The sequence below is a fragment of the Sparassis crispa genome, assembly GCF_003851025.1.
Source record: "Sparassis crispa DNA, contig_000000F, whole genome shotgun sequence".
Taxonomy (NCBI): domain Eukaryota; kingdom Fungi; phylum Basidiomycota; class Agaricomycetes; order Polyporales; family Sparassidaceae; genus Sparassis; species Sparassis crispa.
Genome location: NW_020939747.1, coordinates 1,617,943 through 1,641,968, shown reverse-complemented (window position 1 = coordinate 1,641,968; position 24,026 = coordinate 1,617,943). Strand labels below are relative to the sequence as shown.

Here is a 24,026-nt window from a genome sequence, read left to right as displayed (position 1 = left end):
TCCGAGTGAAAGTATGGAGACGAGGAACCTTCAAACGCGCTGAATCTACGACCACGTCGGGAGCACCGACGTACACCTCAAAGAAAGTGGCTCTGATTACCCCCACTATGATCTTAGTCGGCTTCATGCCCATCTTCACTTTTGCTCTGGGAACATGGCAGGTGCAGCGCCTCAAGTGGAAAGTAGCCCTCATAGATGAGCTGGAAGAGAAACTGCATTTGGAACCCATGCTTCTTCCGAAGCAAATAAAGTCAGTGTTTTCGAGACTCTTGTGAACCAACTCCTCGTATCTCATGTTTGCAGTAAGTGTTGCAGCCATACCAGATTTTACTTTCCGGAAAGTGTCAATTAGAGGTCATTGGGATAACGATCATGCCATGCTACTAGGACCTCGCGTTCGGGATGGTACTATTGGCTATCATCTGGTCGTGCCATTCATCCGGTCTGAGGGCTCCACTGTGTTGGTGGATCGCGGATTTGTCGCCAAGGCCCTAGCTGAGGACGCGAAGCACCTCAAGGAAGATGGTGAAGTTGAAGTGATGGGCTTACTCAGAACCTCCCACGTCCGCAATTCATTTACTCCAGACAACCATCCGGAAAGGGGGGAATGGTACTGGGCAGATGTGGGGCAAATGGCAGAGCAGGCTGGTGGAGTGAAGGCAGGCGTACAACCTGTATTCGTTGAGGAAATATTCGGTGCGCATAAGTAGTTATCGAGAGTTTTCCTTTGGATTGATTGGAACCATCTTTTTGACCATCAGAGGGCCATGGAGGAGACGCTGCGTCACGCTTAGCGCATGGTATTCCCATAGGCAGAGCTCCAATAGTGGACGTACGAAACGCTCATGCCTCGTACGTCGCGACTTGGTGCGTCTTTAACGCTGAGCTCCCGTGACAATGTCGCTGATGAACATGGTAGGTACTCGCTCTCCGCATTTACCAGCTTCATGTTCATCCGCCTGCTGATGAAAAGACGAGCACAGGCGCGTCTACCTCGCTGAGTAGTGTCTTCTGTACGACGGTGCATTGTCCCTCGTACATTGCCCATTCAAGGGAGCATTGCTGGCAAGTCACGATACGAAGCATATTTATTGATTTCAATCAAACGCCAACGCTCATCTTTCCAGCGAAGGATAACACACGATGGTGGTGTTTGCCGAATATTTGAGTGTCATGTACGCGCTAAGATCAGCATGGAGCTTGATTAGGATGTGAATCATATCTCTGTTTGTTCAACAATCTCGCGCTAGTGGAAGCTCAAAGCTTTGTGGTCTGGCAACGTTTCATGACTACAATATGTGTAGTCTAGCGGCTGTGGTGCGTACGCGTTACCCACAATATGATCCCAGGTTAACCGAACCGTCATTTTCTTTAACAATATATATAAGACTGAGCACCACCCCGGGATTTCCTTTGTTCTCTCTGCAAGGTTTGTCGTTGTTCTCAGGTAATCTGATTGGCCGTGTCCTTCCTCTGTGCCCATCACGCGTGGCCAAGTGTTATAAAAGGCATTGTGGCTGCCACTCTCTGCACCCATCTCACGAGTGGGCAGACCATTATCCCGATGTTCAACACACTGGGTTATCATCTCTTTCCGACGTCTCTGGATGCACCTGCACATCACCGGCAACACTCAGTTGGTTTATCGTCGCCTGGATTTGCGAAATGCGAAGTACATTCAATTGTCGATGGTGTGGCTGATGTCGGGAGAAGGAATGACGACATGGCCAATGCAACGCGTCCGCGATCCTGTCTCACACCGGAAGAAGAAGGTGCGTCGTTCACCCTCTGCGTTGAAGCTACCGCTCACGGTGTAATGCAGTTCGTGTTTTTCGTGATATTGCACGTGTCGTTGAGTATCAGCGGCGCGCCGGTATACGGCCAACGCCGGTATACAACGGTCTACCTGAGCTACTGCCTTCGTGTTCCTCAGCGGCGTCCACACCTGCAAGTAGTTGTTGGGGCACTCCGGCCACACAACCTCTTCCTCTACCATCCCCTTCCGCGGACGTGGTCGTGGTCCGACACTATCACCATACACCCGCGCCTCCGTCTTCCATCAGAAGTAAGTCTCATCGGCTGTGATTTAACTGCTTGGCTGCTGACAAACTGCGTGTCCAGCCCGTGTGCGTACTACGTCTTTGCGTGAGATGATCACTGCGACGGAGCACAATGAGTTGGGTTGTGTGGCAGGTACCAAAATGTCCAGTAGCAGGGAACCAAGGACCACAGCGCGGAAGACTGCAACCTGTCTATCCCGTCCTCAATCTTCTCTCTTGCTTCGCTGCATTGCTAATTCTTTCTCTTCCCGCAACTCTTCTCGCAATCCATCTCGGAATTCATCGCGGAATTCGTCTTGCGGTCCATCTTCTCCGAGTTATTCGGCAATCACTTTTCCATCCAGCGCTACAGATCTCCCGACGAAGTGCTTAGCGCCTCTGCCTCGATTCAATCCGTTCCTGCGAATGCGCTCAGAATCATTGTCGTCTATCGTTCAATCGACAAAGAATGCGGACGGTGAGGGTGCTCTCTTGGAACGATCCTCGCTCAGCCTCAGACGTAGGTGCAAGTCTGCATCGAGTTGTATGACAAGGGCGGATCTGCGGGGAAGACGCCAGTTGTGATTGTAGTGATCCAGTTGTCTTGCTACTTCTGGAGGTCTTTTATTTATGCATAAGTATAATATGAGTGCTCGTGGCTTGAAATCCGACAGCCCGCAGGTCTCATAAGCTAGCTTGTGGGCAGTACGTAGACCAGACTCGGACGTTGGCCAACGTCATCAATATTTCGCGTCGTTGACGCCACTACTGTCAGTGGCGCCGCAGTCAGTAGACGCGTGCACGTGCGCACTGGTCTTCCCTTATGAAACCCATCACTGTGCAATTGAGCACGTTCACTTTGGCCTCTATCATGCTCTGGTTTACCCTTCCCACTCGCTGATTTACTTATTGGTGTGTTGTCTGTTGGAGTGTGGAATTCATGGCAGAAGCAGGCCCTTCGTCTCCTACTCGAACCTTCCCCAGCGCACCAATCGCTGTTGGCACCTCTTCCGCCTCCCAGTCGAAGCGTTCTCGCATTCGCTTCCCAGTTGACGACAGTCTCTCTAGTCTTGCAGATGCCGACAGCGGCATTGCTTCTGTTGGTTTAGGTCCCCCCCCGCTCGTCCGAAGGTCTACGCTGACAGGCAATGCCAAGAACCCACCTGCCCTCGCTCGGGGCGATGGTCGCCGCCGTGTCAGATCCGCGACTGCACACACATCTTTCGATGGTCAGTCCCGCTCCCAGAAAGCCGGAGACATGGGTCCGCCTCCCTCCAAGATACTCTCGACTACCAGCCGGAAAGGTGGCAGGAAGGAGAGAGAGCTCCAGGGTAATGTTTTCTCTGACGGCTCGACCGGAGATTCCCATTCAGTAGCTTTTTCTGACGAGTATGATTTGTGTAAGTCTTATATGTCATTCCTTGTCGTCGCTGCCATACTAAGCCCCTTGCAGCGCGTGAAGGCGAGTCGGGCTCAACGTAGTCTTCGCTGCTCACTGAAGGGAAGATCACAGATCCAAGGATTCTTGAGGAGGTAGAACGCGCTTTGAAATTGAAAGCACGCCGTGAAGCTCGCATGAAGGCGTCGCAGTCAATTTCGCAACCTAGGACCGACATGACCTCCTCGTATCCAACCCAGACCTCTCCAGCTCGGGCATCTATTCAGATACCACCGCCTGTTATGACCCAGGGAGATTTTGTCGTAGAGTCAGACGTCGACTTCAGTCCATCTGTTGGAACGATACCTCTACATCCCGTTCCTTTCTCGCATGATGGGGGTGCTACGTTGGATTGGGCGGGCTCAGCTTCGGAAGATGAGAAGCCGGAGAAACGTTGGGCACTACACATGAACAGGCGAAAGACCAAGGACAGGTCTTCAGGGCCCTCTAGCCGCACTGTCGTGGAGAAGCAGGATTCGCTTTTTGCCGGTATGGTACACTCTGTACAGTCAGCGCATCTTTACTCACATGCATACTTAGACAAACTCACGCTAATAAAGAATAAAGCCAAATCCGATACATTGCGCAAAGCTGCGATTACCAGTAATCAGCTCCGAAGACGGTACAGTATACTCCTTACCCCTTCCCCTGCAGTGCCGGTCAGTATCCTTGATGTTGCTCGATGGTACGACAAGCAAGAGCCGACCATGAAAGCATCGTTGGAAAAAGCAGAGCCTTTGACTTGGTTGAAACATCTGTGGGACAAGGGCGGACGGAAAACTTTACGGTCTCCACGGACTCTCTCAGCCAAAATAATTGAGGAGTATGTTAAAGCCCACACAACTCCACAGGCTATGGAGACAATCCCAGAAGATGAGATTGCGCCCGAGGCTTCCTCGATTATGGTTTCTTACCCAGAATCAAAGTCTCCTACAAGCACATCAATCTTGGAACCATCCATATCAAGGAACCGCTCTTCTTACGATACACAAGTGTCGTTCGAGCCAGTCGTTGACTCTGGCAGAGATTCGTTAGGCTCTCGGCCAAGTAGTGAGGGATTCACTCGTTACTGGAGGCAATCGCTTCCTAATGGGACAGACTCCACAAGAAGTTCTATCTACAGCAACATGTTCAGCGGTGTCTCGCCGACGAACAGTCGTCTGCACTTGCGTGATATAACGAAACGCGTGCGACGTCGTGGTCACGGAAGTGAAGAGGCGTTGTCATCTGCGCAAGAGTCGATATCAGGGCAGAGCGCGTCGGAAGATGGGCATGGCAGGACAGGACAAGCTCCGGATGTTTCGGTCCCCGAATTGCGAACCCAGGACGATTCCGCTACTGCTGCAGAGCAGCGTTCAGCTCTGCATGTGGCTTCGGTTTCTGTGGACCAAAGCCAATTGACCGAGATTCCAGCGGAGAACAGTTGGCAACGAGATGACGCTGAAGAACCAACCGCGAAGCGTGAAGACTTCTCTGCTCAAGACGTCTCTTCGTCCATTCCCAAAAATGCCCGATGTATTCGCAAACGGCTCTCTTTACCGTCATCAGGACTTCGACTATTGCGAGAGCATGAGAAACGTCAACGTGAAGAGGTTGATGAGGAGAACGAGAAGCGCGAATATGAACGGAAAGCCCAGTGAGTGCATCGTTACCTTTTGTGTGCCTTTACTCGCCGACCTGTTTCACAGAATTTTGGAGGATACAGTGTCTCATAACTCTCGTACTCGTCGCCTGCTGCAACGCGTTGCGACGTGCATAAGGGAGTACGACTCAGTGCAGTCGAGTCTATCTAGCGTACTCGGAATGCCTTACCCAAAGGTGCCGCACGAAATGTTGGAGGCCTTCACATATGATCCGTGCGCAGTTACCGGGGTTACTCGCAGTTTGAAGGGATGGAGGGCAGTCGAGGATATTCACGATCGTATTCACCGTCAGCGGAAGACATTACGAACATTTGGGCCTGCCTTTTCCACAGATTCTATCTCGTCATCACCGGGCTCAACCCCGAGAAATATCTTTGATGACCCTATAGCCTCTCTCATGCAGTCCTTGAAGGAGTTGGAGAAACACCGTCAGCTCATCGTTCGTCAAGCCGAGAAAGTCATCGAGACTCTCGCAGGAGTGAAGAACGTGCACAGTGATGTGAAGAGGGAATACAATGAGACGTTGGCTCATACTTCACTGGTCTATCCCGAGGTAACTGTTTCTCGCTCCTATAGTTGTTTGTTGACTCTCACATACATCTTCAGCTTTCACAAATTGCAGTTCTGGAAGGGAACTACAGAAATCACTACCAACAGTTCTGGGACTTGAGCTTGGATGCATTAACACTCCTCCTTGATACCGTCACGCCATTTTGGAGGAACTACGGGAAGGTAATCGGGGAAGACGTGCAGGACTTCCTCATAATTCCTTGGTATCGGAACGAGTTTACGGGTGAACCGAAGAGATATCCCATAAAAGCATTTCCCCAACGGTCGTTCCGTCATTGGATAGGCCTTACGTGTTTGTCATTCCTCAGTTGTTGTATCACATTGCTCCAAGCACGCGCGGCGGTGACCTTGACTGTCAATTGCAACCTGCCTTGGATCACGCATTCCGGGTTGCGGTATCTGTTTTTTCCCCTTTACTTGATTGGACTTTTGATCCAGTGGTGTGCTGTGCTGGTCGAAGGTTCCATCGTCGTGGCGCAGTGGGGTGTCGTCGTTTGGTGGATGGGATGGGCTGTAAATATTTTCACGTAGGGATACCATGTGCTTGGCCTGTATCATTATACTCTTCTTTCTATTACTAATCTGTACGTGCACAAACGTGTATTATAGTAATCACATCCTTCCTTGTTGCATGTTCACAGGCAGAGCAGATGGATTTGGAACAATTGATGAAGACGGATGCAACGCAGGAGTCGCTAAGCCGGAGGGACGGCGAGATTTGTGCGCAGTATGTCCTCCAGGTGTTTGTGGAAATACATGCATGGTTGAACCTACCCATGGGCCTGCACTGCTCATGCTACCTGCGGCGACAGGGACTTGAGGGATATCGTGCACTGCCTTTCCTGCTTCGATGCATGTTCGACAGTATCCTGGGTGTTATTCAACGTCATGGACAACAATCCCGAGCACAGATACTCACGACCTCCCATCATCAATGGAACATCAGTCTGACCGCAGGACCGACATGCAATCGGGGGAGGTTGAGCAATAGCTTTAGGCTTAGAAGGTTGTCTTCGCTTTGAGGTGTTGCCTCCCATTGACCCTGTAGTATCGATAGTCACTTTTCGCGTCGCAGCCTTTCGCTTTGTTCTATCAGCGTGAACGGGGGCTATCGGCTTTGTTGCGTAAGGAGTTACGACCTGAAGCCAGAATATCAATATATGGCAGGAAACGAGGAGGACGAGGACGGACACTCTGAATCTGAGAAATGAGTGGTCCTTCTGGAAGCCGGTGCTGTAAATACGTACGTGGTGCGGCTTTCGCAGACTACACGACGAATATCAAGATAAGTATGCAGGTCAAGCATAGCAAGCTCACTATTTCCACGAGCCGTCTTCGACTGTCTTCCATACCCTGCTCACCACCCGACCAGGTTATAAGCACATCCCAGAGCGTCCGTGGTACTTTGGATAGATAAAAAGTGACAACGTCTTGCTGAACACTCGCTGCGATGCCTCCATTGCTCTGTTGCGCGTGGAAGGGCGGCTCGATGTTCGTGAACGGAACAGCCGTCGTCATCGTGATATCGCTGACCAGGATTGCAGTCGAAGTCTCATTAGTTTTCGTTCGTTCACATACCACAGGTCCACGAGGGAAGACCCATTTGTCGGACGGCCGCTCGGTAAATTCGATGACAATGTCGAAGTCCCTCCTGGTGTAAGACACCTGCGTTGGGGTCGGGCTTGCCAACGGTGGTGCAGCCAAGTTCGCCGCACCTAAAGACTGAATCAATAAACCAAGTGTTTTCATCTGGTCCGGAGTCGCTCGACCAGATGCAGCCATTTGTAGAAGGTTCGCAAGGGTGGGATTAGACAGGGAAGCGGCATTGACTTGTGAGATCAAGTCCGGGGTGACGAAAACCTCCGGTGTGGGCTGCATGTTAAAACTCTGTCCTGCCACCGCGGGTACAGACGTGCCTGGCAGCTGCTGCATACTTGTGCCTTGTGACAGGAAGTGGGTAGGATGTAGCGTAGGTGCAGGTGCGCTGACTGGTTGAGGAATGTAGTGAACCTCGTAGAATGCTGTGTTCGGGAAAGTGTGGGGCCCTATTGTCAAATCATATCTACCATGGGCCTTGATGGTGTGGGGAGGAGGAACTACGTCGGGAGGTTTTCCACCGCGAGGTTTGGTAGAAAACTTGGGGAAAATCGAGGAGAGCCACCTTCTCCGTGCTGGAACAACAACTCAGCATATGAAGACAAGGGAACGCACCAGACTAGCTTACACTCTCTGAGAGACTGTAATACGACGAGACTGAACGAAAAGAAAACGAAGTAGAAAATTCAGCAGACATGGAGTGGGGCAAACCAACTGCATACCTCTCAGCTACGCTCCGTAGCTCACGTCCCTCCCCGTTGTTGTCCTCTAATTCCCACCCAGGCATTGGGCCGACGGGCAGCTTCACTGCTTTCGACATCGCGTACTGTCCTACAACGGCACGTAAATCGGCACTCCAGTTCGTCGCGCCTTCAAGTTTGAGAGAGAAGGCTGCGGAACGACAATAGCCGATTTGGTTGAACGAAGTCACTGCCACAGGGGTCGTTCAAGTTCGCGCTGCTCTACGACGCGATTTGAACCTCGAATACAGCCTTCTTTTCCCCAGTTGCTATCATGTCTACGCGCGTTCGTAAGTCTGTTGTTTGATCATCCGGGAAGTACTACGTACAGACATCTTTTTCAGAGAAAGGCAGTACCGTCTTCAGGCCTGTCGCAAGACCTCGAGCGCATGGCTCCGAGTCTCGTCAGTCGTCCGCTGTTCCTGACTCACGCCTTTCAGTGGGCCCAAGTAGCGTCCAGCACGACCCCGTTCCCCCGAATGGTACGACGTCTATGCCACCGCCTTCTACTATCCCCTCGAAATCGCCCTTGGTAGTCGCGCAGACGCCTGAAGTAACTCGGGCCCCTCCAACCGTCGTATCTGTTGCAAGCTCCAACCGGGAAAATGCTAGACCTGTACTCGCAAACGGTGCGAGCATGATCTTACCACCTAGTCGAAACAGTAGACCCCCCCCGGTGCAGATTGCTTCCCCTTCTCGGATGCCTACCAGCACGCCTCTACGACAGGTTATTCATAACGCCGAACCTTCTTCCAGCACAGCTCTGCGACAAGCTGCGCCTGACACGGAGTTTTCTGCGAGTGCACCCAATCAACAAACTTCTGTTGATTTGGAATATGCCATCGACAATGCCACTGCCGTTGCTGCTCTTACACAACTGGCTGCTGCTTTAGAGGGCTCTCGCCAAGTTCAGCCCACTGCGGAATCCGTGGGCAGTGACAAACCCAAGCGGAAGCGGCAGATTCGCAAGTCAACTGGTGACGTGTCTGAGAGCGGGGAGGAGCAATCATCCCAACAGCCTGCGACCAGAAGACGAAAAAGCAAGCCCTCCAGTAACCCCCGGAGATCGCGCACACGCCAGCCTTCGGTACCTCCCTTCGACCCAAACGCCGACCCCGGTGAAGAGCTGGATCCCACCGTAATCACGATGGCTATGCTATGCGACGATACCGGGCAGGGTCGCGTGAGTACCAAGGCCTCGCAGATCGTAAGCAACCACGCTGCGTGGAGAGCCTCTAACAAGGAGAAGAGAGCGCGTATGAGGACACAGATGGAGGCCAAGAAGTACGGCAGGGACGCCGATGAAGAGCAGCCGACCGCAAGGAGAGCAAACGAAGAGTCTGCACAGAGAGAGCTAGCTCCTCCTATCAAATCTACTGGCTATCCTGTCGCGGGACCGTCTACCTCCGGGCCCATTGTTCCTGACGGAGCGCCTGCGCCTCCTGATGGATTTAACTACGCTGAAAATCTCGCGACTAGTCGCTATGCTGTCCGGGTCCGGATTGGTCCTAATGGCGAGACGATCATCGACGAGGACTCGCTCTTTGTCAATCGGCATGAGGAGCAAGACACTGAAGGGTACACTCACATTGAAGAGTCGGACACCACGAAATTTGTCAACTCTGGTACCTACGGCAAGAAGCTTCGCGGATCAAGATGGAGTGCGGAAGAGACTGAATTATTCTACGATGTGGGCACAATTCACAGTGTTCCGCTGCAGATGCTAATACCATGCACAGGCTCTGTCGCAATTTGGCGAGAATTACGAGCTCATCTCGTACGTACTTCCTGGTCGAGACCGCAAAGCGTGCAAGAATAAATTCAAGGCGGAAGACAAGAAAAATACCAATAGAATAACTTATTGTTTAAACAATCGCAGACCATATGGTAAGATCGTCGTCACGCGTTCCACGGACAACACTGATTCTTTGGTTCTCTCAGACATCCAGACGCTGTCGCGCATGACTGGAAAGGATTTCTCGGGGCCTACTCCTGTCATCCGGGCCCCGACTCCTGCGCGGCTCAATGATCAAGACAATGAAGGGGCCGCTGGTACTGGCGAAGCTGCTGACGCCAACGAGAAGCCCGAGACAAACGCCGAGGAGATTGTTGGTAACATTGACTCGGACGAAGAGTTACCGAACAGTCTATTTGGTGAATAGATCATGTAATGGATGACCGGAACAGTCAGTCTAGCGATACTTGACTTCTGACGGCGATGTCGAAAAAGTGTGTGTATGCGACCTTACAGCAGTGGAGTTGTTGATCGTGTTTGCTCGTGCTCAACAGTGTCAAATCATGCGGACACTAATCGCGAAATATCCGGACATCGAGAGATGGTATGAGGATGCTCGCTCGCCCCAACAGTGAACACCTCGACTGTGGTTGATATTGCACTGTCCTCGACATCCAGTCTCACAGATCTTCTGTCACTCTCCCCGGATTGTTAACTTCCGAGATATTTTGAGGCGCAGTATTGTATAAAGAGGGCCTTTGTCCTACAGACGATGCGTGCGCCATGGATATATCTCAAATCTTACTAGTGTCCGAGGTGCAACAACATTAATTACAAATGAACACATTTTTTCAACAGCAGAAGGCGCGTTAAGAACCGGAAGGATGGAGGGTCATACTCAATCTCTACAGTGAACCGCGGAAGGAACAAAGCTGATACAACGAATACCGGACTCCGAGTCGGACATACTGTGTCTCAACGCAAGAGGTGAGGTGGCACAGTGCCTCTCTAGGCTTCCGAGACTAAGAGATCATCTTCTAAAAATATGCACGCATGCATAAGCTCGTTCACCTCCCTGAGCTGATCATAGGAGGTGTTAGACGCGAGTAGCCGATGGTAGCCTACATCTTTGGAGATGTATTGGCGCGTCTGTCACACTGTGTCACATTTCACGTGACGTCACTTCCCTTTTATAATTACGAATATTGTTATTCACCAATAACAATTAATAATTGTGTTAAGATAAGTAAAGAACTATATATATTGGTTAATCCATCTTATAAGTCGCCGGGATAGCTCAGCTGGGAGAGCGACAGACTGAAGTTCTGGCGGTCGCGTGTTCAATCCACGCTCCTGGCAAAAGAACTCATTTTCTTTTGTTTGTCACTCGGATTTACGTAAGGTACTTTGTGACTCGCGTTTGTGACAATGTGACATGTGATCACATGCTCACATCGTCACGCTAGCCTGGCAAGCGTGACGATGTGGTCTCTCGTCTCACGCGGCTATTGGTCTTGTTCTGTACCTCATCTCTGTGCCTTGTCTCTGGGCGAAGATAGGCATGTATGCTGTTCGGCGTAATATAAGGTACCCATACGTTGATGTCGAAGTTTGATGGATATTCATTTCTGTCTGCGTGTCACCGCATGCGCAACATCGCAAGTCCTCTGATTGCACGTTCGTCTGACGCCGGGGTATAAATATGGTCGTTGAATGCGGCGGGGAAACCGGCTCGCTTTCGTCGATGCAATGGCTGCTTTCGTGATTCTCGCCGCTCTCTTGACCCTTCAGGCTCGCGCGTTCAACCCGTTCTTGCTCCAGTTGACAGTCCCAGATACGTACCCGAACATCTCAGCATGCGTGGGCCTTCCATCGGTCTACTCTTGCGAGAACAGCACTGCTATTCAGAACACCTGCTGCTCGCCGACCCCCGGTGGTCTCGTACTGCAGACACAGTACTGGGATACGTACACTGGTTTAGAATCGGAGGGTCAGCTCTTACCCATAGATAGTTGGACGATCCACGGCCTATGGCCGGACAATTGTGACGGGTGCGTCTGATGCTATTGCACTCTCGCTTTGTACTGACGCCTTGCGTCAGCTCCTACGAGCAATACTGTGACTTTTCCAGGCAGTACGATCCGTATCCGTCGCCTTCTGTCCTTCCGAATGGCACAATTGTACCCCCTTGGACTGGTCCTTCCGTCGCGTCGTTCCTCATCGAGTTTGGACGTCTCGACCTTCTCGATTACAGTGGGTGTGCAAGGTTGGTCCCGTGTAAATGCGTTTTCTCTCACAGTTGTCCAGTGAACAAGTACTGGATTAACCAAGGATATCCCAATTGGCAGTTCTGGGCTCATGAGGTGCGTTTACCTTGTTGCTCGAACTCTTCGGCGGTCTGATCTACTGCTATCATGCCAGTTTTCGAAGCACGCGACCTGCACGTCCACGTTCGACGTAGCCTGCTACGGACCGGACTATCAGCCGCACCAAGACGTGGTAGACTTCTACCTGGCCGTGATTCGGGCTTTCCAGAGGTACCCCACTTATACTATGCTTGCTGCGTAAGTCGTCCGAGTATATGCCAAGCTTGCACCTCGCGAGCCTCTCTTCAGTGCTGGCATTTACCCTTCAAACACTACCACGTATTCTCTGGCGTCAATTCAAAGTGCCCTCTACTCTCAGACCGGCGGTGTACCCTACCTCGGATGCGGCGGCAAGAATGGAACCATCCTCGAAGAAGTTTGGTACTACAGTCACGTCCTCGGAACGGTGCGTCATATCTTAGTATCTATATCTGCTCTTCATTGCTGCTGACTTGATTACTACAGGAACAATTTGGCAACTTCAAACCCCTGAACACGACAGATGAGTCCTCGTGCAACTCTACGCAGGGCATTTGGTACTATGAGCGCACCACGGGCGCAGAGCGCGAAGTCAGGCTACTGGCTTAGACTGAGAGACTGTACGTTGGCAGGATGAACGCAACTGCTCTATTGCATATACTTACCTCGACTCGGAGTGAATAAAACGCAACTGGAAGTAGAGTAATCGCGTGAGTAGATGCATGCGGACGTTGCGCGCCTCTAAGCTACTGGATGCCTTCCCGTAGCCGTTTAGAGACGTTCTAAAGCTAAATTTCGTCTCTAAATCACTCCGGCACGTCGGCCAATTGATCTCCGACGAGCCTGTGAACAAAGTGAGACCTTTCTAAACCTTATATCTGGAAGGGGGGGTCGACCCCCCCTTCCAGATTCTAAACGTCTCCCTAAACTATATTTTCGACCTCCGCACCCTCGCAACCCCCATCATCGCCTATATTTGGTGTTATGCATCACTTACATCATCTTGCCGTTCATCCTCTGACCGTCTAGAACTTGATTTAGTGATCATGGTCTCACGTCGTTACGGTCTCGCAAATCTTGCTGTTCCGACACAGTGGGGCATTTCGTAGTCCGCTTTATGATTTAGAAATGCTCTAAATCCTACGGGAAGGCATCCACTATTTGTATCACTCTATCACGTACCGGGGAACCATAGTAGCTAGATCCCTCACCTCTGCTGATGATTTTGTTCAAACCTCGAATCAGGTTTTCATCAATTGCTCCTAGACATCGGCCGTGTTGTACCGTTGGCCTTTATTCAACACGCAAGTTCGCCACAGGTCCTAGAGCTTCTGACGACGCAATGCCCGTTCCCGACTACGAGTTGCAGTCCTACTGGGAGAACCGGTTCAGGACCGAGTCGCATTTTGAATGGCTCGGAGACGGTGTCGCGACTATCATACCTCATTTACGGGCTTCTCTGCGTGCTCAACGAGTGTCTAGTCCTCCCCGTCTCCTGCACATAGGTGCGGGTTCCTCCTGGCTCTCTGATTGTATTTTGGAGACGTACAGGGACGAGTTTGGACAGAGTGTGGATGCGAGCATGATCGTGAACCTCGATTTCTCGGAGGAGGTAGTTCGCAGGGGTATGGACTCACAGGCGGGGGGCGGTGGTGGCATGCGATGGATACGCGCAGATGCTCTGCAGTGGCAAGACCTTGCGGCGGTGTTGGTGAGACCGGACAGCGACAAGGGAGGGTTGGACCACCCAGGACTTGAGGCTGTCATAGGATCCTTCGGGTTGGTCGTCGACAAGAGCACATCGGATTCAATAGCCTGTGCGGAGAACGTCGCTCTGAGCTCTTCCGATCCACACCTGAATCCGATAGTGAAGGCATTTCTGGAGAAAAATGCGGCGTATGCACTCAAACTTTACCCTGTCGAAGTTCTCGCGTTGCATCTCGCCAGCCTGACCCATCCCGGAGCTATCTGGATAGCGCTATCGTTCTCAGCCAGCCGGTTCGAGTTTCTTGCATCTCCAGAGAGAGTCGACACAAGCCTGAATACTATCTCGTCTGTCGAGCCCAGCCGATACTGGGTCTTGCAGCAGGTCGACGAGGTGGAAGCTTGCCCTGGGAAGGAGGGTGTCGGGGCGCCCCATGTGCAGCATTTTGTGTATGTCCTGCGCAGAACAGACTACACAGTCTTGTAGTCTCGATGAAATATACTTTCATCAACATATGATCTCTATGTAAGCATGGCTTGATTCTCGGGTGTGATGTCATTGATCATGCAGCTTTACTTCGTGCAAGGCATTTGGAATGGACACAGTCTACCATACAGGCCAGCTAGGATGCGATGTTGGAGGATACCCAACACTGTGGCTTCATCGGGCCTCTTTGACGTGTCGTGCATTGCCTTGGCTATATATCTCTGGCCTGCATGCATATACCAAGGTGTCTTAACTGCACCTCCAACTCGGAACTGACCACTTTCCAGACGATCTGTGAATGCACTTCTCGTTTTCGACGCGTGAGAGCATGGATGTTCTCATCTCCCATACACGTTTACTTCTACGCGCATAAATGGACGTGCTTCTTTAGTACTCTCATGCTTTGCCTCTCCTTCCTTGCACTCTTCCCCGATGCGGACCTTTTTTTACGACAAAATCCCTCTCTTCCACATTGTTCACAGTATACACACAAATATGCAACCTGCTTTCAATTCAGGCTATCCATTCGCGGAACAGCTAGAATCGTAAAGTCGGCCCGGGCCAACGCGTCGTGGTCACGTGATAATTTCATTATGCGACGCGACGCGACGGTGAGAGAAATTCAACATTCGCGTGAGTGGCTGATCAAGCTCTCATCCTCCCTGTCTCCCACCTCAACACTCTCAACGTAATCGCTGCATACGAGGAGGGGAGATATGACAGTCACTCTTCACCTCGACCTTGTTTCGTCCGACTCTTCTACCAGACGTAGTCTCTCAAATCTTTCATTGGCGGTGGCCAAATGTAAAAAGATAGTCGTCGTAACAGGGGCTGGCATATCTTGCTCGTGTGGTATTCCGGTACGGTTGATATTACTAAGGACGATCCAGAATTTAACAGTGTTCGGAACCCCAGGACTTTCGTTCTAGCGACGGTCTCTATGCGCTAGTGAAGCAGCAATACCCAGATGTCATACTCAAGGGGCGCGATCTGTTCGACGCGTCGCTGTTTCGAGATCCAACGTCGACAGCCGTCTTCTATACTTTCATTTCTCAATTGAAGAGATCCGTCGACTCGGCGTCACCATCTCCCACTCACCGCTTCATCAAAACGCTCGATTCAAAGCGCAAGCTATTGCGGTCCTACACTCAGAATATTGATGCGCTAGAGGAGAAGGCCGGCCTCGTAGGTAGTTCAAGCCAGGACGTGAAGGCTGCAGGGAAGGGCAAGGCGAAGATCAAAGTGAAGGCTGTCCGGAACGTGCAGCTCCACGGCGATATTCATCGCGTGCGATGCAACTTCTGCTCCGCCGAGCTTCCCTGCGCAGAAGAGTACTTGGATCTATTCGACACTGGCGTGCCACCAGACTGCCCGGAGTGCACCTCACGATGTAAGTGTTATGTTCTAGCCTGCCCTTTCCACTGAGGCTGACACTCTCCCCAGCGAACAACCGTGTCGCACGCTCAGCACGTGCCTTGAAGATAGGGAAGCTCAGACCAGCCATTGTGCTCTACGATGAGCCGCACCCTCTGGGAGACGACATCGGCAGCATGCAGTCCGCTGACATCACGCGCAAACCGGACATGCTCATCATCATGGGGACATCACTCAAGGTGCACGGCTTCAAAAAGCTTGTCAAGGACTTCGCACGGGCTGTCCATGATTCCGCACCCTCATCTTCGTCATCGTCTCCCCAGAATGCGAAGAGCATGGCCGGGAAGGTCATCTTCGTGAACAAGACCGCGCCGGGGAGCGAGTGGAATGGGATCATTGACTATCATGTAGAGGGTGAGGCAGATCGATGGGTGAACAAGGTCGTTGAAGACTGGAAGAAGATGAGGCCCTCGGACTGGGAGATCCAGAAAACGCTTGTTGCCACAGAAGAGGTGGATGGTGGTCTGCTCACGGTGACGAAGGAGATCACGAATACGCTTGCAACCAAGGGCAAAGGTACGGGCCATTTTCTCTCGAAATCTCACATATATTAAAGTGCATCCCACCTGTAGGTGGAAGGGGCAAGCAGCTTGCAGAATGGGAGAACGTCCCTCCAATGGAAGACGCGGCGGCAGCGCCTTCGCTGCCACAACCTCCTTCATCACCAGGCAAGCGCCGGCAGGACGGCTGCCACTATTCCGTGGAAAGCAGCCCATCGAAGAAGCGAGTTGCAGGTGACCGATTCGAGAAGGCTGGCTTGGAGGAACGGGGCCTATTATTCGTCGATAGCACGAACAACCGGCACTCCGCGAAGGACAGCGACGACGAGCCCTTTGACATGGGCGAGACGCCCATGAAGCCGACTGCAGCAAAGCGCACGAAGGCGCGTGCCCCGAAGATGAAGGCTGAGGTCGTGCTGCCTGCGAGGAAGGCGAAGAGGGCAGTGCCTGCTCGGTAAAAGACGTGACTCACGCTGCGTTCCGACATCGTACCAGTTGCTACACTCACAGTATTGTATTACTAAGTATATTTGCTCTCAGTATCTCAGTCACACGGATGTCCAAACCCCACCGGTATCAGGAGTGGCCACACCTAAGTGATGAAAAGCAATGCATGCTGTAAGAGCCGTGCAAACCAAATGTTAGAAATACACAAACTAGAGAGGGAGGGGGAGCAATCAGTCTTCGCATCGACAACGGGAACATATAGTAGGCACACACAGGGAATACAGAGTGAGCGCTCAATCGCTGATCAACTCAGAGACACTCCAATCCTCGAAACTCCCATCAGGGAGGTACCGTCTGATGATGAGCGGTATTTTTCGTTGCGAGAGTTCCTTGATGGCGATCTGCAATGCGTCCGTCTCGCCGTCCAGAGGTACTAGTACAGGTGCGTTCATACTTCCAGGACGACACAGCGGATAAAGATATAGCGATTGAGCCACGACATGAGAGATATTGCGCAGACGGACGCACCTTATCTGAAGCGCCCTTGTCCCCAACACCCTTGCCCGCTCATACTTTGTTAAGTAGGGCGTTGTCACTCTCAATTTGTTCGGCTGTCGCTCCCCGCGCATTCCTGCGCCTGTAGCGTTCGCATCCTGCTGCTGGGCCTGTTGAGAGGACTCCCCATTCACCATCTCCTGATCCTGTTCTACACCATTCACTCCCTCGAACCCGTTCACCTGTACGCCTTCCGCGGTTTCGCCTTCTTGTGCCTCTGTAGCAAGAAGGTCATAGTTATCACCCTGCGCTCAAGTTAATACGGTCAGTTTCAGCAACTACTGGGAGCAAAAACACGCAGGGAATACACACAAAGGGCTGCTCCTCATTGAATCTACAACAAAGTCAGCGGCCTGGCTACTATACTAAACAGACCGCTCACTAACCCCGGACCATCGTAGTCATAGTCGTCGCCTCCTCCTCCTCCACCGAAACCGTCGTCAGACATTTACAGAGAATATTAAGGGAATAAGGTACAGAGGACCCGGGAGACAAGGATGAGCAGCGTTGACACTAGCAAATTTGCCACCGCACGTTGCCGGCGGAGCGGCACTACACCTTCCTTTTGCGGATGTCTACCTTCTACGAAACTCCTGAAGGCCTGACACTCAGTAGACAGCGCCTGACACGGGAAGAAGTTTGCGACTCACTGTCTGCTTAGTTTGTGCTACTATTACCAAGTCAAAATATGCAAACTCAGCGTTCTGGCGTTCTGAGCTGTTCAGAATCTTTACGGGCTGAAAATATGGATCACGCGCGGGATCCTTGTCCTGACGCCACAAAGCATATTCGCTGTCATCCTCTACTTGAGTGTGGTGGGTCTAAACCACGTCCGCAATACTTGATCCACGACGATACTACTTACTCTGGCGTACCACTGACTCTGAGATCAAGGTGAGCGTGTCACCGCGTCTGATAGAATTAGGCATATCGACGCAAAATGCATTACTCAGACTCACCTCTGAAGAGATTCGCGGACGTCTCGTAACATCACGGAAGAAGTTCGACAGCAGTTGATTTTCCCCGTTTGGTATGCGGATACGATCCTTGGCCTGTGCAACCAACGTATTCCATGCGTCTTGTCATAAGAATGGACTACTCTGAGCGCAATTGAATGCCAATCCCCGACACTTCTGAAGCCACGGTGGTGATGTTGTGTATCCGTATCTCTGGGCCGACCACTAATCGTCTATCAAGAACAACTTGTGTCAAGACATCCAGAAAGACGCGTCGTTATGGTTGATTTTGGCCATATTCGTGCCCGGATAATTGAAAGGGGTCGTCGGCACTGCTGGATGCAATATATTAGCCCAAATGCAGATCACGGAAAGGCGCAAATTGCGACGTCGATGGGAGGAGGCCGCGGCGACGGTGTGCTCCCGGCCAGAAATGGAAGAAGTTGCTGCTGCGACAACTGTCGACGGGCAGCAGTGTGCACTCAACTCCTTCTCGGAGTTGGCCGGTGCACACCGCTCGTCCCCTTCACCTCGTCACTCATCACATCCCCCGTACAAAACTCCTTGTCTTCATCGAGTTTGTTCGTTGGAATCCTCAGCCATTCCCGCCACACACAACGACACTGACTATTTTCTATACTTGATTTCACTCACTATGCCTCCGAAATACCCAGCCCGGGAGCGTACGTGGGGCACTCGCTATGACACGCTTGGCTCCTCCCCCCCTCCTTCTCCCTCGAAACATGTCCCACCGCCTATCGCTATCCCCCACAGTCCACCTACATCAGTAGCCTTGAGCTCTGATTCGAGAGACATGAGAGACACGACTGGCGAAGGCCCCGCTGTCGTCAGCCCGAACCCAGTTCTCAAGCCCGATAAGGTGTCGCACGACGCAAGTATCTTCGTGGGCAGGTTCGTGGTTCCATCTTCCCGGTTGAAGCTGCTTCATATATCACGACCATGGCTTTAGTCTTCCATCAAACGTCGATCATGCTGAATTGACGCGCCTGCTCTATGAACATCTTTCCGAACATACTGAGGTGAAGAATGTCAAGGTGGTCCGTGATTCCAAAGGTGGCGTGTGCGCCTTTGTTCAGTGTGAGGTCGGTTCTTGGTGCCCTCTCTGCCAATATACGTTATTCATGCCACGTTCCGTTGGTTATATGTGCATCGTGGTTGTCGATATATAGGATACCTGTGTAGCTGCCCGTCTGATTCAAGCACTTCAAGCACTTCCTCCTCGCCCATTTCTAGGCCGTATCCTTCGCTATGAGCCTGCCCGGGCTTTCAGAACTCTATTGGTTTCGTACCGGTAAGATCTATCGTTCGTTCGTCAATCCTCGCGCACCAATCCTGTTTTACACAGTCATTCCGTAAAACACAGGCCGATCATTGGAATAGATGATTCTTCAGATGGCGGTGTACAACCAGAACCTGCCTATGCAATGCGGCTTTATCGCCCTCGCAACGCTAAGTCCGTGTTTTGCGTGCAGACGCTTAGATGCGTGAAATGTTGACTATATGCGTCAGATACTTGGCAATATTGTACAACGCTGAGGCTCTCAACCTAGATGCGTCCTCAGAAGAATCCCTATCCGATAATACTGTCTGCCAGGACAGCTTCACCGGAGAGGGCCTTCTTTTGACTTCATGCAAGTACGATGCTGAGGTCAGTCTTCCAAATTCTTAATCGCATGTTCAGTTCGATGAAAGGAATATAACACAGACCCTCCGTACCCTCGCTCAAGCATTCGGAACAGTTGGACAATTTCATCCCTACGATTCTGATGCTGAAGGTCGGTGACACTGTCCTCGGCTCGGATGTCCGTACTTGATCTGAACCAAGGTGCGGGAACAGACAAACGGTACCCTCATCCTCACGATGGTCCTCGCTCCCCGGATATGGATCCCAATGTGTGGGAAGTCAAATGGGACCATCGGGACGATTGTGTCAGCGCTCTAATGGTAGGCTTCTCTTCATCTTCCCTTCTACTAGGACGTATCTGATGTATTGATGGTCCTGTAAGACCCTACGCCGCATACCATTCATTGCTGTTAGTTGGGCTCACCATGCAAGTCTTACATCCGGGCCCATCTCCGATTTACGGAAATCAAGTTCTCCGTTTTTCAACCCCCGCTTCTCCCCATCCTCGATGCGGACTCGGACGATATCACAGCATCATCCGGGTCCTGTGCACGATTTCCAGCGACTTAGGATCACCGAAGAGTATGCGTCTCCGAAGTACGAATCTGGGGCTGGGGCGCATCTACAGGCATCGTCGTCTCCTCACATGACGCTCTCTCCTGCATCAGACTCGTGGGCGTTCGCACATAGTACGCCCTTTCTAGGCACTTCGTCTTCTCTCGTTCCTCGTGTCCCAGAGCTGCAAGGTTTTCGTTCAGTTGCTGGTCAACGGAGGAGTCCGAAGTGGTCCGAGACTGATTTCCCTCCGCTCGCTGAAATGGAAGGAGCAGAGGGACATGGAAAAGACGTTCGCCGTTGGGGTGACCGTGATCCTCAAGAGGCCAGTATCGATGAACTTGAAGGCGGATCCGCTGTGTCCGACTCACCATCATCCTCTCTGTCCGTCAACGCTTCGACTCCTGTCGCCGAATATGTATCGCAGTCACCGCGTGTGCACGAGCGAAACCTCGTTCAGTCTCAGGCGCCCGCATCGTATGACCCAGGCAGACGACAAGACATAAACAGTGTGCCTCCTACTCCAGACTTCTGTGTCTCCCCCATCACTCCACTTACGCCTAGAACTGGCCACAACTTTCCTCGTACACCAACGAGTGCTGCAGGCATGGAAATCATGAGCTATGCTGACCCTGCTCAACGCAGCTTCAACACGCCTCAAAACGGCAAGAAGTCCGAGGGAAGAGAGGACAACCCCTGGTTCGGAGACAGTGGCAGAGAAGTTGATCGGACCACTATCTTCGTCGGTGGCCTCGAAATGTACGGGACAAATACTTGGGACGAGACAAAGCTGCAGAGCTTGTTTGGACGATTTGGACACATTGAAGACATTCAATTCGTTCGTCCATGTAAGATATTGGCGCATCTGTGTTGCGTGTTTATGGGCTTACTTATCACCAATTCGCAGTGAATAAGCGTTCAGCGTTTGCTTTCATCAAGTTCGATAACACTGAGTCGCCAGCCCGTGCTGTACTCGAAGAGGTACTTCTCCTTGTCGATGAAGTAACCCGTGGCTAATGTTCGTTCTACCTGCAGCACAATCGTATTCACAATGGGCGGCAGATCCGCGTACAACTCCGTGACACTAATCCTCCGCAGCGCAGCCCGTGGAGGTACAGTCGTGGGCGGGGCAGATTCCCTCATGCGGGTCAAACCCGTCCCCACGGTGGCTATGCTGGAGGGAGTTACGACGGGTTGAGTCTGGACATCGGAGCTCGTTCTACTGGGACACCTTTGGATCCTATGCTCCTAGCTGCGGGACAGCCAGAAAGACTATCCGATAACTCGTTTGCGGTGGCAGAACCGACTTTTCTGAATCACGGTGGGCCGTTTTCGGATGTGAGAGGCGCCGATCACAGTTGGTTATCCCGTCCTGGTGCGCATAGCCAAGTTGGATATGCAGAATCTGCGGGCGCGGGCATTCCTTCGGACACCTCGAGCTCGACAAAAGTATCTTCTTCTCAAGCCGACGCTCCTGGCGATTTACACTCCGATACACTTGATTCCTTGACGCCTCCTCCTCCCGCGAGTATTGGTGCTGGTTCCTCCATGGACAGCATTCCTGCTCCTATGCAGCAATACACAATGACCAATATGGGATACTTTCCGCATCAACCTTGGTTCCATTCTTACTCTCCTCAATATTCTTATCCTGTTCCCTTCGTTCATGGCTATCCAGGTTATCCCGCTCCTCCTGCTCATGGTTTGCCAACGTTCGCCGGATCGGATTCCGCTAATGCTCATATGGGAGGGCAGAACCCGTGGGTGAACATGTACAAGGTATATATTAGCCTCCTTATTACAGCTGCGTGGTTAACGATTCCTCCAGCCTATGGTTCCCTACGCACCCTATCCTACAGTTGCACCGGGTAACGACCAAATTCAGGTGCCTCAGTCGAACATGCAACCACCTCTGAGACCGACCGGCTTCATTCAGGGCGAGCATGGCACTTTGATCCCAGTCTACCAGCCAGAAGCATTAGATCAATACATGTCGAATACTCAGCACACCCAGTCCCCTCCTCAGGGCCCGACGCAGGGACAGCCTCCTCTAGCATGGCCGCACTATCCACAAGTTCCTATGTATCCGTATGCAGTGCAGTCGCAGCCCATGGCTCCCTCGTCTTCACAGCAGACGCAGTTGGCTCAACAGCGCGGTTGGATTCCTAGTCCTGCGCCCTTTATATATCCGGCTCCGCATCAGCCTCAGGGACACGGTCTTCCTGTTCCTTATATCCTTCCTCCAGGATCATCGGGCTCGCTCAGTAGTTCTTCCTCGTTCCGTGGGTCATACACGGGTGCTACACAGAATATTCATCAGTTCGCGCACCGCAGCACTCCCCCTCCGAAACCTTTCAACCGTCGTGAACAGCATCATAATCCCGGGTTCAACGGCAACCGTGCTGGTCACATGCGACCCTCTCCTCATCGTGCTACGAGATTCAACGACACCGCGACCACAGCTCCCTACGGTATCGCTGATTCCTAGGGACTTGTCCGCGCGGGAGCCATCCTCATATTCGATGCTATGCCATGTGTTGTCGGCGCCCATCCACGTCTTCTGTGTCGTACTCTCTCAAACGGTCGTCTTCTGGTTGTTCGTCTTCTATCCGCATATTTAATCCGTTTTAATCTCTGTGGACGTCAAGTTATCTTTTTATGGGACGTTCTTCATATTTTCCTTCATCTTCGTGTCTCCGTCATCTCTCTCGTTTTCTCCTCATCTGCATCACGCATAACCTCCTCTGGATCGCAAATATGAAGCCAGAAGCTGTGTATCAAGATAAGATACTTCGCACTAATTACTCCCCGTCATCCCTGTTTATTTATCGAGTCATCCTTCAGCTGTGGTAAACCTATGCGATTCAGTTTCTTTGTGTCGTTCGTGCGCTAAATCGTCCAGCCACAGCGACCGGTGATCGTTGCGATCGAAACCGTCTCCAGTCGATCGGTTGTTGATTCGCATCGCATGAGTAGAACGTCATGCTTCCGCATGTGGTTGTCAGCCACTCCTGGCGTGCCCGTGAGCTGACATGGGGACTTGATGGACCAGAGACGCAACAGTAATTATCCTATGTCTCATGAGTCTCGTTACCGGTGATACTGGGATGGCCGGCAGCGGCAAGGCTACTTCTGATCATGAAGCAGATCCTGTTCCCCTGGTTATCGCAGAAGGTTTTCTGTGCAGCGCTGGCTTTATAGTTTGGGGAAACTTCCAGGAACATTCAGACTATATCGGCAGGCTACATGGGAAGAAGGAGCGCATCACGATCTTCGCTAGATGAACTTTATCTCCGCCATTCAATGAACAAAGTTCCAAACCTACTTTTTTAAATTCAGAGTTGGTCCTGTGAGCTCATTGCATGACCGAGCTTGCGAGATATTCTATGCCTTGCTGGGAGGCACAGGTGAGTGGCCAGTTCACGCGTCGCATGCCGCGGTCCCATCTTCTGGATTAGTTGATTATGGAGGGGAGCATTCCCGGCTTAACGGACATGCGCGCCATGGTCGCACTAACTCGAGCGGCCTCTACCCGCAATGGTCCAAGAAGCCTTTGCACTTTCTCGGTCACTCATCGGCGTGAATGTTACATTTATGTATGGCAAGTTTCTGACCGACTTAGTCCGTTTTCAGGGTG

The 24,026-nt window shown here is 51.8% G+C and overlaps 10 protein-coding genes and 1 non-coding gene across 11 annotated transcripts; 9 read left to right on the top strand and 2 right to left on the bottom strand.

Annotated features, from left to right (window-relative positions):
• Positions 1-125: 125 nt before the first annotated feature.
• On the top strand, positions 126-1,001 carry SCP_0105660 (Cytochrome oxidase assembly protein; the record flags this gene model as incomplete). Its single annotated transcript, XM_027752796.1, has 4 exons — positions 126-250; positions 308-696; positions 762-867; positions 920-1,001. The coding sequence occupies 4 exons, from the start codon at positions 126-128 to the stop codon at positions 999-1,001; spliced, it is 702 nt and encodes a 233-aa protein (XP_027608597.1).
• A 729-nt stretch (positions 1,002-1,730) lies between these two features.
• Positions 1,731-2,154, top strand: SCP_0105650 (hypothetical protein; the record flags this gene model as incomplete). The annotated part of the gene is made up of 3 exons (XM_027752795.1): positions 1,731-1,772; positions 1,823-2,065; positions 2,122-2,154. The coding sequence occupies 3 exons, from the start codon at positions 1,731-1,733 to the stop codon at positions 2,152-2,154; spliced, it is 318 nt and encodes a 105-aa protein (XP_027608596.1).
• Positions 2,155-2,979: 825 nt separating this feature from the next.
• SCP_0105640 (hypothetical protein) lies at positions 2,980-6,221 on the top strand (the record flags this gene model as incomplete). Its single annotated transcript, XM_027752794.1, has 6 exons — positions 2,980-3,439; positions 3,493-3,501; positions 3,553-3,966; positions 4,018-5,113; positions 5,166-5,673; positions 5,727-6,221. The coding sequence occupies 6 exons, from the start codon at positions 2,980-2,982 to the stop codon at positions 6,219-6,221; spliced, it is 2,982 nt and encodes a 993-aa protein (XP_027608595.1).
• Positions 6,222-6,302: 81 nt separating this feature from the next.
• SCP_0105630 (hypothetical protein) lies at positions 6,303-8,073 on the bottom strand (the record flags this gene model as incomplete). Its single annotated transcript, XM_027752793.1, has 6 exons — positions 6,303-6,559; positions 6,610-6,829; positions 6,882-6,956; positions 7,008-7,861; positions 7,915-7,943; positions 8,009-8,073. The coding sequence occupies 6 exons, from the start codon at positions 8,071-8,073 to the stop codon at positions 6,303-6,305; spliced, it is 1,500 nt and encodes a 499-aa protein (XP_027608594.1).
• Positions 8,074-8,300: 227 nt separating this feature from the next.
• On the top strand, positions 8,301-10,188 carry SCP_0105620 (Transcription factor TFIIIB component B''; the record flags this gene model as incomplete). The annotated part of the gene is made up of 4 exons (XM_027752792.1): positions 8,301-8,316; positions 8,371-9,716; positions 9,766-9,913; positions 9,968-10,188. 4 exons carry the CDS (start codon positions 8,301-8,303, stop codon positions 10,186-10,188), a joined length of 1,731 nt encoding a protein of 576 aa, XP_027608593.1.
• An 859-nt stretch (positions 10,189-11,047) lies between these two features.
• On the top strand, positions 11,048-11,120 carry SCP_t0105610. The gene has a single exon. It is a non-coding gene; the product is annotated as a tRNA-Phe (tRNA).
• A 354-nt stretch (positions 11,121-11,474) lies between these two features.
• Positions 11,475-12,715, top strand: SCP_0105600 (Ribonuclease T2; the record flags this gene model as incomplete). The annotated part of the gene is made up of 6 exons (XM_027752791.1): positions 11,475-11,812; positions 11,863-12,014; positions 12,069-12,124; positions 12,183-12,325; positions 12,377-12,533; positions 12,593-12,715. 6 exons carry the CDS (start codon positions 11,475-11,477, stop codon positions 12,713-12,715), a joined length of 969 nt encoding a protein of 322 aa, XP_027608592.1.
• Positions 12,716-13,448: 733 nt separating this feature from the next.
• SCP_0105590 (hypothetical protein) lies at positions 13,449-14,297 on the top strand (the record flags this gene model as incomplete). The annotated part of the gene is made up of 1 exon (XM_027752790.1): positions 13,449-14,297. One exon carries the CDS (start codon positions 13,449-13,451, stop codon positions 14,295-14,297), a length of 849 nt encoding a protein of 282 aa, XP_027608591.1.
• A 716-nt stretch (positions 14,298-15,013) lies between these two features.
• On the top strand, positions 15,014-16,689 carry SCP_0105580 (NAD-dependent histone deacetylase HST3; the record flags this gene model as incomplete). The annotated part of the gene is made up of 4 exons (XM_027752789.1): positions 15,014-15,157; positions 15,213-15,687; positions 15,741-16,247; positions 16,304-16,689. The coding sequence occupies 4 exons, from the start codon at positions 15,014-15,016 to the stop codon at positions 16,687-16,689; spliced, it is 1,512 nt and encodes a 503-aa protein (XP_027608590.1).
• A 282-nt stretch (positions 16,690-16,971) lies between these two features.
• Positions 16,972-17,681, bottom strand: SCP_0105570 (DNA-directed RNA polymerases I, II, and III subunit RPABC2; the record flags this gene model as incomplete). The annotated part of the gene is made up of 4 exons (XM_027752788.1): positions 16,972-17,131; positions 17,207-17,478; positions 17,546-17,567; positions 17,620-17,681. 4 exons carry the CDS (start codon positions 17,679-17,681, stop codon positions 16,972-16,974), a joined length of 516 nt encoding a protein of 171 aa, XP_027608589.1.
• An 866-nt stretch (positions 17,682-18,547) lies between these two features.
• On the top strand, positions 18,548-22,877 carry SCP_0105560 (predicted protein; the record flags this gene model as incomplete). The annotated part of the gene is made up of 11 exons (XM_027752787.1): positions 18,548-19,101; positions 19,160-19,292; positions 19,380-19,501; positions 19,556-19,663; positions 19,720-19,858; positions 19,916-19,985; positions 20,048-20,154; positions 20,217-21,237; positions 21,297-21,370; positions 21,425-22,168; positions 22,218-22,877. 11 exons carry the CDS (start codon positions 18,548-18,550, stop codon positions 22,875-22,877), a joined length of 3,732 nt encoding a protein of 1,243 aa, XP_027608588.1.
• Between the last annotated feature and the right edge of the window lie 1,149 nt (positions 22,878-24,026).